Source organism: Pithys albifrons, chromosome 1 (genome assembly GCF_047495875.1).
Source record: "Pithys albifrons albifrons isolate INPA30051 chromosome 1, PitAlb_v1, whole genome shotgun sequence".
Taxonomy (NCBI): domain Eukaryota; kingdom Metazoa; phylum Chordata; class Aves; order Passeriformes; family Thamnophilidae; genus Pithys; species Pithys albifrons.
The window spans coordinates 113,549,663-113,562,203 of record NC_092458.1 but is presented as its reverse complement, the minus strand read 5'-3'; the positions used below and the strand labels follow the sequence as shown (position 1 = coordinate 113,562,203).

The 12,541-nt window shown below is 49.2% G+C and overlaps 2 protein-coding genes across 5 annotated transcripts in view; one reads left to right on the top strand and one right to left on the bottom strand.

Moving 5' to 3' along the window:
- DCAF6 (DDB1 and CUL4 associated factor 6) overlaps window positions 1–3,064 on the bottom strand; it is a 76,163-nt gene extending 73,099 nt beyond the window's left edge. For all 4 annotated transcript variants that reach the window (XM_071564093.1, XM_071564103.1, XM_071564112.1 and 1 more), the window contains exon 1: window positions 2,817–3,064. In XM_071564093.1, the coding sequence (XP_071420194.1) occupies window positions 2,817–2,910 (94 nt within the window). In that variant the 5' untranslated portion in view covers window positions 2,911–3,064. The remainder of the gene's footprint in view (window positions 1–2,816) is intronic.
- A 412-nt stretch (window positions 3,065–3,476) lies between these two features.
- MPC2 (mitochondrial pyruvate carrier 2) lies at window positions 3,477–12,278 on the top strand. Its single transcript, XM_071564082.1, has 5 exons — window positions 3,477–3,670; window positions 7,433–7,473; window positions 9,571–9,655; window positions 11,261–11,372; window positions 12,029–12,278. Exons 1-5 carry the CDS (start codon window positions 3,565–3,567, stop codon window positions 12,072–12,074), a joined length of 390 nt encoding a protein of 129 aa, XP_071420183.1. The 5' UTR covers window positions 3,477–3,564; the 3' UTR covers window positions 12,075–12,278.
- The last annotated feature ends 263 nt before the right edge of the window (window positions 12,279–12,541 follow it).

Below are 12,541 nucleotides of genomic sequence, written 5' to 3'. Positions count from 1 at the left end.
TCCTCCACATATTCCTGTGGAACTCTGCCCAGAACTGAGGAGGTTTCAGAGCAATTATTTAGGGATCTTGCAAGGCCATAAATTGCACGGGAGAACTGTCTGCATGGAAAGGTACAATCTGAGCTCAGTTGGTTCAAACTTGGCTGTAATAATGCCAAGGCCATGGGTTCAATCCCCTGTGTGGGCCATTGACTTAAGAGTTGGACCCGATGATCCTTGGGGGTCCCTTCCAACTCAGAACAGTCTGGGATTCTGTGATTCTGCTGCACAGATCCCTCCTGGAGCAGCTGTTTGGGAAAGCTGAAAGGGGCTATAAATAGAGTGTCACTTGATTGCCAGTGAAACACTGAGCAAATAGGAAACAGCAATTAGTCCTCAGATGTCTCCTTCAATACACAGTCATATTTCTGGGATTTTATATCACAGCATACCATGTTTCACTAAGCCATTCACACAGACACAGCTTCCTCCCAACACACTGGGAACTGCACTGGTAGTCATGGACTTGTTTAAGGGTTTTTATCTGATTTGGTGGATGAAAAAGAGCAGCAGGCAATAAACTTCTCAATTTTGTACTGGTATCATAAATGCTCTGACAAATTTACAAAAAAAAATCCACCTAAACAAGGAAAAAGCAAAAAAATGCACATGGACAATGGCTTGAGTTTCCTTAAATCAAAATGAAATGCTTGACTTGCATTTGTTCTGTCAGCCAGACTGCAGAAACACTATTTAAAAAATATAAATAGGAAGAAACTTTACTTCCCATTCAGGCTGACCAGCAATGACCACCAACCACCCAACACTGTGGGCTCAACCAGTGCCCAGACAACAAAACTCCTACACAGAACTGCTGAAGGCTGGAAGGAAAAACACCCAAAAAGGCACCACAACAGGCCTGTTGTCTGGGAACTGCACACAACCAACCACACCTGAGTAGCAGCCAAATTAGTGCGTTTATCAAGGCCAGGAACACCAGTCTGAGTAAAAGGGCAACAACAGGTATTCCTTCCCTAAAAGCCCTTCCCTAAAAGCAGGAGCCAACAAGGACTGAGCATCTCCTGCCACCAACACGGATCTATCTCCACAGAATCCAGTGGGAAGGCTCTCCCAAACCTATTTTCTCCAGGCTGTAAAGCCACTGAACTTATTTAGGTTCAATGAAAAACAGTAAATATGAGACCTTAACCTGAGTCACCAGAGGGATTTTGTTCCTCACTGATGGACATTTTATTGGAGCAGCATCCAGAAAAGAGATCTCAGTCTGATTTCAACTGATCAAGCCTTAATACTTCAACCCAATCATGTAAAAGCAGTAGGAAAAAAATAAAATAAAGGTCTTATGGTGCTTTATGGAATCTGCACATAACAGATTTTATCACTGAGCTTTTTTGCTCTGACTGAAGCAAAATAAAACCCCAAAATAATCCAGTGAGGATTGATCACTAAAAGTTAGGACAAAACCAGAACTTAAAAGAATCCAGACCATTAGTTTTCAGCCTTTTCTTTTTAATTTTAGGACCTCGGAATTCCTTCCCAAGGTGCTCCAGACACAGAAACCGCCTGGTGTGGAAACCAAGCAGCGATGACCTTGATTCCTTTGGCGGATTCCTGGGAGCTGGGGCAGAGAACTCCCGAGTTACGGCTCGGTAATGTGATATCCCAGCTTTAATTCCAGCAGGAAACAAGGCGAAAACCAGCCCGGAGAAACGCCTGGGAAGGCAGGGAAAGCCCCAGCGCTGAAAATCAGCTCCATGTCGAGCACTCCGAGCTTCCCACTCCAAGGCAGGGATTGTTTCCAGCACAAAAGAACAATCCAACAGGAATTCCCATTCCCTGGAGAGCCGCCCCCCTTCCCCCAAACCCACCACGAGGCACCGCCACACCCCCAAAACACGGGAATAAACACTGCGGGGCGGGTTTTGGGGTTTTTTTGGATTATTTTGGGCAGTTTCGCAGAACCTGCGCCATGACAAAGAACACCGACGGTTCCTCCGGCACTCCGGGAATTGCTCCAGCTGAAGTCGCGCTGGATCCAACTTCCAGAGTGGGAATAGCCCGGCTGGGGGTGTGGAAGGGATTAGGGGACACAAATCCCGGCTGGATCGGGCGGCTTCGGCCGCGTCCCGGCTCCCGATCCCGGGAAAACACCTCGCGCCATTATCCCGCTTTGTTCCCGGAGCCTGCCCGGCCCATCCCTTGGACATTCCCGGCCAACTTCCCGGCGGGATCCCGGAGCGCAACAGTTCCCTGGGAAGGGGAGCGGCCGGCGGGTCCAGGAGCATCCCCGGGATGGGGCAGAGGAAATTCCTGGAGCACTCCCAGGATGGGGCACAGGGAATTCCTGGAGCACTCCCAGGATGGGGCACAGGGAATTCCTGGAGTGGGATGGCGGAATTTCTGGAGCACCCTCGGGATGGGGAAGAGGGAACTCCAGGAGCACTCCCAGGATGGAGTGGGATGGGGGAATTCCTGGGGCACACCGGGGATTGTAGGAATTCCTGGAGCCCCCCCCGGGGCTTTGTAGGAATTTCTGGAGCACCCCCGGGATGGGCAGAGGGTATTCCAGGAGCACTCAGGGGGGTTGCAGAAATTCCTGCAGCACCCCCCGGATGGGGCAGAGTAAATTCCAGGAGCACTTCCAGGGGTTGGAGGAATTCCTGGAGCACCCCTGGGATGGGGCAGAGGGATGGGGGCGGGGGGGGGGGGGGGGTTGTGTCCCGCCCCACGCGGGGCACGGGAAACTTGGGAGCGGCGGGACAGCGCGGCCGGGAAGGGGCACGGGCAGGGCTCCCACCCCGGTCCCTGCTCCTTACCGAGGTAGTGCCGCCGCAGCAAGCCGGGCTCCTGCAGCCCCAGGCTGCGCCTCTGCACGTCCCAGAGCAGGTGCGGGCAGCGGGCGCGGGCCATGGCCCGGCTGTGCGGGCCGCGGGACGGGGCCGTGGGTCGCGATGGGCGCGGGCAGCGGGACCATCACCATGGGAACGGCCGAGCGGGCCCCGCGCGCGCCCCGCGCCCTCCGCCAGCCCGGGGGGCGGGGCCTATGGGGGACACGCCCCCGCCCCTCGCCCAGGCCACGCCCCCGCGAGGAGGGGAGGGGGAGGGGGCGGTGCCGATATCCCGCGTGTCTCGCGCGAGCCGCTGACGTCACCGCGCCCCGCCTCCAATGAGGAAAGGGCGTGGCGCTAACGTCAGCGCCCAACCCCTCCCCTTGCGCCCAACCGTTCCCCTTTGCGCCCAACCGCCCCTCTGCGGAGTCACACCGGCACGAAGCCGCGAGCCGCCATCTTGAGTTTGGGCTCCTTAACGACCCCTCGAGGCGGCCATGTTGAGCGCGGCGACGAAGCTGCCCTGCGGGCTGCCATGTCTAAGCCGGGCGGCCGTGCCCTTCCCGGGCGGCTTCAGGGGGCGTGGCCATCGCGCTCAGCCAATAGGGCAGCGCGCAGCGCCGCGCCCCCCGGCGGCGCAGCCAATCCGCGCGCGGGGGCGGGGCCGGCAGGACGCGCGCGGACGGTGCCGCTCGCCCCTGACAGTCGCCCCCGGCCCGTCTCCGCTCGCCCAGCCATGGCCGCCGCCGCCTCGGGGCTCCGCGCCTCCTACCACCGCATGCTCGACCGCATCGAGCTCATGCTGCCGCCGCGCTTCCGACCCTTCTACAACCACCCTGCCGGTATCGCCGGGGGTCACCTTGGGCAGGGCCGGGCGGTGGGTGGGAGGCGCGGCCTGCCCCGAGCGCGGACACCGCGGGGCTGCAGAGGGGGCGGTTTGGGAAAGGCCGGCGCGGGGTGCCAGCCCGCTGTGGCTTCCAAAGGGGCCTGGAGGCCTCGGCAGCCGCGTGGAGGGGGAAAATGGAATAGAAAGTGGGCTCATGGAATCGCGGGATGGTCGGGCTGGAAGGGGCCTGAGGGAGCATTTCGTTCCGGCCCCTCTGCGGTGGGCAGGGACAGTCCCAGCACAGCAGGTGCTCCCAGCCCGGCCCTGGACACTCCAGGGATGAGGGACAGCGCTGGCAGGGCTCCTGTGGTTGAGGAATTTCCCTGGAATGAGCTCCCCTCACCTGACCGACAGGTCAGCACGAGCAAACACGGGGGGTTGTGTTACTGGGGAGAAGCCTCTTGTAAAATGATGTCCTTCGGTGCCACTTACGGGGTGTTTGCCGTGTAAACAAACTGCGCCGGGTGGCTGAAAGGAGTGCTCGATAAACCCCTGGAATTCCATAGGCTGCTGCTCCCACTGTTGTGTGTCAGTGGGATTGGCATCCTTGACTCTTCACCCACCTGGAATATCCACTGTGAAAACGGACTTTGGCTTTCAGTCTGTCCTCCTGCAGTGCTTCTTTCTTGGAAGGAAAAGTGTCGCTCTGCAGAAACCACAGAGAGTGAAAACTGCACTTCTAAAAATGTTCCATTTCTACTGAATCCACCAGGCCAAGATATTCAGCATTTTTATATATGAAGAGTCAATATATCCAACACTTCCACAGTGAAGGTGCCAGGCCTTTGAGAGACACATTTAATCTCTGAGAAAAGCAGTTTGCAGGTGCTTTTATTGCATACAATAATAAATGGGCCACTTTTGTTCACCACCATTAGTAAATTAATTAATAAATTAATAATTCCTTTTTTATGGACACTGTGTGTATGTGTGTATATATATTTATACACACAAACACACATATCTATCTGCATGAGAAAAGCCAAAAGCAGGTACTGAAACTAAACCTTTTTGCCACTTCTGGTTCAGCTCTGAATGCCTCGAAGGTGTGTCTGAGAAAGTTATGCAATAGATGTCACTCTGACTGGAGAAAAAGAAGAAAAAAAAAGAATTAGGTTAAAAATAAAGGCTGGCATTTTATCTCTGGTGATATCCTGATTTCTAGTCTAGTTTAGGAATATCAGTGTTGTTGTCATGAAGTTATGAATCACTTGTGAGGATGAGGAATGTGCTGTCTTTTCTTCTGGTGCAGAGAAGGCTCCCAGCAAGATAATTGATGCCTGGTCTGAAAAACTTTCTTTGGCTGGAGGACAGAGCAGGACCTGGCACAAAACTCCCCAGGCTGCCACTGGGCTGAGCTTGTCCTCCCTCCCCTTTGGCCTCTTTGGGTCACTTTGGTGATTAAACTAAACTTTTCAGCACAAGGACTTGTTAGATTTAACAGAAGGCAGCAAAGCTCTAAACTGGTGACACTTGTGATACCCAGATTAGCCCCTGCTGTCCCCCCTGCTCGGGTGGGCTGCTGTCACTTCTTCCCTGAGAAATCCTGGATGTTGGGATGAGGGAAGAGCTCACTCTGGAGTGCTTCCAGGAGAGATGTTCTGCTCCAGGCATTTCACAGTGTGCCCTGATTACAGGCTGGGATTGGAGCCTTCCCTGCCTTCAATTGTTTCTCACTTCTGTAGTCAGCAGTTTAAAATCATCGAGTTATTTATTTATTATTAATCAAAATTAACATCAGTCTTCTTGAAAACTTTGCTAGCTGTTTAGGCAGTGCCAGTTTATTAATTTATCCTTTCCCACATTCTCTACTACTCCAAATCTGAGTTTGTGCTTTAGAATAAATTAAATTACAGTGATTACAGCTGCTTCCATAGGGCTGTGTTTGCATCCTGGGACTGCCATTCCCAGGAGCTGCCTCAGGGAACAGCAACCAAAGTTTGTGTCTTTAAAGGGTGAATATTGAGCTGTATTTATTCAACAGAGTTAGACAAAAAGTAACATGCTGGTGGTTATTAACTGCAGTTTGAAACTTGTTCAGGAGCAGTGTGGGTTATAGAGGGCTTTACACAAGGCTGCCAGGCCAGTTTTGGTTGCTTTCTGTGCCATGGTTGCCCTGCCCTTTGCGGGCTTAGTTGGTTTTAAGGTGACATTGCAGTAACACTTGTAACACCCTTATCCCCCAAATCAGGGGCCTGCTTTGGAAAGCCAAGGGTTAAACTTTTCCCAAGTCATGGTTTTAAACTGGAGGGTGCTAAGAACAGGGAGTACAAATAAGTCAATTTTTAAGGCTGACTTGCTGAAAAAGCAGCTGGTGTAGAGAGGGAGCAGCCCAAGAGCTGGTTGGTTCCTCACAGGTAGCACATGACACACCTGCTGCACATTGCAGAGAACTTGGCTTCAGGCTGGGTGTACCAGAGTGCTGACCAGGCACGGCAGGGCCTGGGCTCTGAGGTGTTTGGTGGCACCAGAACAGTGTCCCCCGGGTGGTGCTTGGGATTGTGGTCTCTCATTCCAGGCTTGGAGCAGCACCCTTAGATTAATGATTCCTGGCATGGCTTTACAGTGCTTTGTTTTAACCAACCACTTCCCATTTTAGCACCACTCTAAGATATTTGTAAGGTAATTGTTTTCCCCCAGATCCCATTCCATTATTTTTCTCCCTTCTTCTGGAGTTTTTTTGCTCTTCCTCCATCATCACCCTTTGCCTCCTGGGAGGTTCCTGGGTGGAGGTTTGAGGCATTGTCTCTGCCAGAAGGACACAGCTGTTGAGAGGCACAGGTTAGAGATGGATGAGAACACTTTCCTTACATTTGCTGCTGCTTCTGTTTGGGATCTGTGCTCTCCCTTGAGCCCTCTAATGCCTGTAGTGTGAAGAGGTGGCTGTAATTTGGGAAAGGAAGTGGCTTGTTACAGTACCAGTAATAAAATACTTCTGAATTTTAATTGCAAAGATTTAAAATCCTATTTGTGCTAGTCCAGCTGTAGAGTAAGTTTTACTCATTCTTTGGAAACTGTCTTCACCATTCCTAGGCCTTATCCTAACTCTTTCCACTATAAATTGACTTTGCCTGCTCCAGTTTATTATCACCAGGTCTCAATGGCACATTGTTCTTTCCATTGCTCATCTAATTTTTAAGGACTATTTTTAAGTCACTAAGTCCTGCTTTTATATCCAGGTTTAGGCAATACTTGATCACTGTACTCTTTGTGTGGGTTTTTTTCTATTAAAAAGTAACATCCCTTTTCTGCAATGTTCTTGTATGTCTTAAATTTTTCTATACAACCAGTGAAAACCCAATGACTGTACCAAATTTCCTGCTTTCCTCCTGTTTCCTGCCTCCTTCCAGCATTGCACTGAGCATGTTAAAGAAGTTTCACAGATGTATTTTCCTCTAATTAATCCATTACACCGTGAACTTCAATTCTGACTCTGCCTTTTTCTGTTATTCAGAAAAGTGTCCTTAATTGCTTAACAATGAACACACAAAATCCTACTCATCTGTTGCAGAAATGTGTGGGCTGATTACACAACTGGAAGTTGATGCACTGAGTTGGTAACTCTGAGTATTCAGAGCTTGTACAGTGGTAGAAACTGTGCTAATACACACAATTCTTTATTAAAAACAAACCAACCCAAACTTACTGTGGGTATTAAAATAGCCACATCTCACTCAATAATTTAACTTATTTTCTCTTTCCTCCCCCACTCCCTCAGGTCCCAAGACAGTGTTTTTCTGGGCACCAATTATGAAATGGGTAAGTATCAGATCCCAGCTGGTGTCTGGGTATCAGTCAGCACCAATCCACTGGGCAAGCAGGAGTTTTCCAGCAGATATTGGAGCCTACAGGAGGATTTAATTCCAAGGCTCAAACTTTTAATGTACATGGAGGAACAAAATTAACCTTGATAACACACAGCACAACATGCAGGAAGTGCTTTGTGAGAAAACTGTGCCTTTCACTGCAAGGTTCACAAAAGCTTTCTCTTACAAAACATTAACTCAGGGCAGGCATAGAATTATAGAATCGATTGGGTTGGAAAAGACCTCCGAGATCATCAAGTCCAACCCTTGGTCCAACTCCAGTCCCTTTACCAGATCATGGTACTCAGTGCCACGGCCAAGCTCAGTTTTGAAACCTCCAGGGATGGGAAATCCACCCCCTCTCTGGGCAGCCCATTCCAATGCCTGAGCACTCTCTCTGCAAAGAAGTTTTTTCTGCTCTCCAGCTTCAATTTGCCCTGGCAGAGCTTGAGCCCATCGTGCCCCCTTGTCCTATTGCTGAGTGCCTGGGAGAAGAGACCAACCCCCACCTGGCCAGAACTTCCCTTCAGGTAGTTCCAGACAGTGCTGAGGTCACCTCTGAGCCTCCTCTTCTCCAGGCTAAACACCCCCAGCTCCCTCAGCCTCTCCCCACAGCACTTGTGCTCCAGCATGAGCTGGCATAATGCAAAACTCCCAAAGCAGGTATTTCTCCAGAGATTGAGGAGTTTAAGGAGTATCTTAGGGAAGCTCATTCCCAGGCCTCCTAGCCTGAAGGTGCGTTAAAGCATCTCAGAGTGCAAGGTAGTCCTGAGAAAACAAAAGCTTTCTGCTTCCTACTTGGCTACATCTCTGAGCTCTGTGTGTGCCCAGTGAAGTATTTGCCTCCTCCTTATTCACTGCTCTCCTCCTAGTTGTTGTATTGGTGCAGATAAAACAAATGACCTCTAAACACACAGAGCTGTTTGATTTCCTTGTCTGATAACAGGCAAGGATGTCACCTGCTCTTGCCATTGCCAGCTGGTTCCTCCCTTTGCCATGGTGAATCCAACTATTTCTAGGCCACAGGCAATGCATTTTGGTCTAAGCTACAGCCTGGTTTCTTTGTCAGCCTAAGGAGCTGCAGGAACCATGGCCAGCCTTCCCCTTCCTCAGAGGTTCTCCGGCTCCCAAGCCTCAAAAGAGCTGGTTTTAACCCCGTGAACATGCAGAAATGGTTCCCTGAGCTCACAGTGGGTATCTCCACTGGGAAGTTAAAAAGACGTGCCCCCTGGATGGCAAAGGCACATTTACTGCAGGTACCCAGGAGTGCCAAAAGCCCATCTCTCCCATCAGTGAGACAGCACACAGGAGCCTCTTGAAAACTGGTTTCTGGGTTGGAGCCAATGTAGTCCTCAGTGGCAGTCAGGGAATTAAAAGCATTAGGACTCTCTTATTTGTGGGATTTTGATTTTGAGGGCCTTTTTGTGGATTTTTTTGGTGAACTCCTGTAACCTGAACGTGAAATTGTATTTCCAGTAGAGGGCAATAACACAGCAAACAAATCAAGCAGCGTGTTTGCTGCTAATGTCAGGCAGATCAGCCAAGCTATTCCTCAGGTCACCTGGCAGTTTTCTACTTTTACTGAAATTATAACTTCCATTAAAGAAGCAGCACTTCTACCCCCTCAGAGGAAGGTGAGTGAAGACTGTTGTGTCACACCTACAGCTTTACCAGCAGTATCTCAGCCTGAGCTGTAGGAAGAAGGGCCTTATTTAGATAAGTACCTACTTGTTGCTTACAACAAAAACGCAGGTTTGGTTAAGAAATCAGCTGTACCAAAACTAACCTTGTTCTTGAATTAACACAAAATTGCCTCTGCCTGGGATTTTATTGCCAGCCAGTTGACACCCCCATAGTTGTGTTCTTATCCCTCCCACAAGGGACTGGAAGTGGATGGTGCTCCAAGACCCCAACTGCTCACACAGTGCATCCCATCTCCTGCATAATGCATGTAGAGTAAGCACTGAGCTGTGAAGCAACTTCCCCGTGCACAGTGCTTGGTCTGTCCCAGGAGATCCTGGCCTGGTGCTCACTGAGTTTCTCTTTACAGGGTTTGGTGTGTGCTGGGCTGGCTGACATGGCCAGACCAGCAGAAAAGCTCAGCACAGCACAGTCTGCAGTACTGATGGCCACAGGTAAAGCCACAGTTACTCCATGTTTATACACAGCACTGAGTCTGAATTCACTCCTCTCCAAATCCTCCATCACAACTAATCCACTTCTGCAGAAAGGCTTAGCTGTAACATGCCAGCTCCCACTATGCTGTTGGGTGATATTCAGGACAGCTGTATACTTGGTATTAAATCTCTGAGCATTCTGTAATCATGTAATGGTTTGCTACCTGTGTCTTAATTTGGAATTGTCCAGAGCAAGGTGCTACGAGTTAGGACATGAGTTTCATCCCTTCAGTTACAATGAGACCACTCATTTCTAGTCAGTGACCTCTTTTGCTTCAGGTCAAGTAATTTTGAAATCAGTCCAGGATATAGTGACTTTTTTAGAACAGACTTTAAGGGATTAAGGAATGGTTGAGTATTTACACTAACTGGAAAGAATTTGCAAATGTTACAAGACATTTGAAGCAGCGGTACATGGACTGCTGTCTGCCCAGAATGTTCACACTGGCAGAAACAATGGTCTGTAAGCACAGAATCATTTAGAAAAGACCTCTCAGATCATTGAATCCAACCATTAACCCAGCACTGCCAAGCCCATCACTAAACCCTGTCCCTACGTGACACATCTACACACCTTACCACTCCTCCACTTTCCTGGGCAGCCCATTCCAATGGTGACAATCCTTTCAGTGATTTTTTTCCTAGTATCTAATTTAATCCCCCTCAGTGCAACTTGAGACCATTTCTTCCCATCCTGTCATTTGTTACTGGGAGCAGAGCCTGACCCCCACCCGACTACCACCTCCTTTAATTAAGGCAGTTGTAGAGATAAGGTCACTCCTGAGCTTCCTCCTGTCCAGGCTGAACACCCCCAGCTCCCTCAGCTGCTCCTCAATAAAACTTGTGCTCCAGACTCTTCCCCAGCTCTGTTCCCTTCCTTGGACATGCTCCAGCACCTCAGTATCTTGGAGTGAGGGGCCCAGAACTGGACAGAGGATTTGAGGTGTGGCCTCTCCAGTGCCAATGTCCCCACAGAGGGACAGTCACGTCCCTGGTCCTGCTGGCCACACTATTCCTGATCCAGGCCAGGATGCCCTTGGCCACCTGGACACACACTGCTCATGTCCAGCTGGCTCTTGATTTGTGGCAGCTGAGGCTGAAAATCAAAACTACAGCTGCTACCACCTTCTTCTTTCTCCAGACTTTATTTTGGTGTCTGACAAAATGCTTTGTGTTTTGCATAAGCTTTGCATAAACCTTTCTTGACTGCTGGATTCTGTAATCTTTAATCTAGTGCAGCAAACTGGATGTACTACAGCAAAATACCACTACTCTGCAACTGTGCTGGAGAATTGAGGTCCAGTCTGCTGTAGAGCAGAGATTTTTGTTTGATTTTACTGTCTGGATATTTTTGAAAAATGCAACACGTACCTGTAGCTGTCCCAGTGGCACCTGTGGCACTTCTGAGAAATAGGGAGTTATAAAAAAAGCAGTTGTCTAACATGAAGCTGTAAAAATTATTTACTTAAACAGGCCCATTTTTCAGTCTCCAAACTTAGGGAAATGTCTGAGTATTTCACTTTAAAGGCTTAACATCTGCAAACTTTCCATTTTATCCAACAGGCCTTATTTGGTCCCGGTACTCTCTAGTTATTATTCCTAAAAACTGGAGTCTCTTTGCTGTGAACTTCTTTGTTGGCTGTGCTGGTGGCTCTCAGCTCTTCCGAATATGGAGGTAAGAAGGGCTACTCTACACACTAACTGAGCATTCAAACCACCTCATCCTAACCAGGGATTATCAATGCTGCCAGCCCGTGTCAGGGCATCAGCCAAGAGGAACTGAGGGATTAATTAAACATTGCAGATCTTTTTTGCCACACTGTTAGTTTCCCAGCTAAGTTGGAGTGAAGATTTAAGTATTTTCAGTCCAGCTAGAGCATGTTTTAAGGAATGCTCGATGTAAGCTCCTTGTAAGCTGTTTTAAGGAATGCTGCATGTAAGTTTCTGGGTCTGAGGCATTTAAAAGCTGTGGGTCTGACTGACAAATAGCCCAGACTGTGTCCTCATATGCTCTACACTTCTGTCAGCCTTCAGCATTGGATCGTGTCAGTTCCAGCTGGATCAAAGGATTCCTAAGCCAAACAGCACTTTTTGTTATTTCTTGAGGGAAACTTTGAAGTTTTCTGGCTTCAGTACTGGCCAGGAATGCAGCAAACTGACTACTTTGGAACTTCTTACATGGATTAAGCTCTCCTATCCTGAGTTTCCACTCTTAAGCCTGTTGTAATTTTAAACCTTCTCTGCTGCACAGACTGTTAGGAAGACACTGTTATTGTGACTGGTGTTCTATTCTATTCTTAGCCTGTGCTCGCTCTTTTTTTTTTCCAATAGGTATAAGCAGGAGCTAAAAGCAAACCAGCAAGAGCAGCTGCAGTAAAGAGATGCTTAACCCAACAGGTCACATCTGACAACGCACAAACCCATCCCCATGGGACCCAGCTTCACTAATTTTAATGTTGTTTTCCTCAGAGAAAATGAGAGAGGAAACTGAAATGTTTAGACAGCAAATGTTTTCTAAGTGCAAATAACAAAGTATCTCCACACCTTAAAATAAAGGGCAACCTTTTAAGTTGAAGCAGAACTGTGTGTTTGTATTGTCTCTTTAAAGAAACTGCCTGTGGGTTGTGCCTGGAATGAGTTGCTGGGTCTCACCTTACCTGACTCGGCTGATCAGCGCCAGCAGTGACACAGTGCTGGTGACAGCCAGAGCTCCAGACTTGCAGTGATCTTCCCTGTCACAGTCACACCTGGCCAGGGGTTTGCCAGAAACCAGCCAGGGGTTTGCCAGAAACCAGCAGCAGCATTTGCATTTCATTCCCTGCTGCTCTTCCCTGGTAGCGTAAG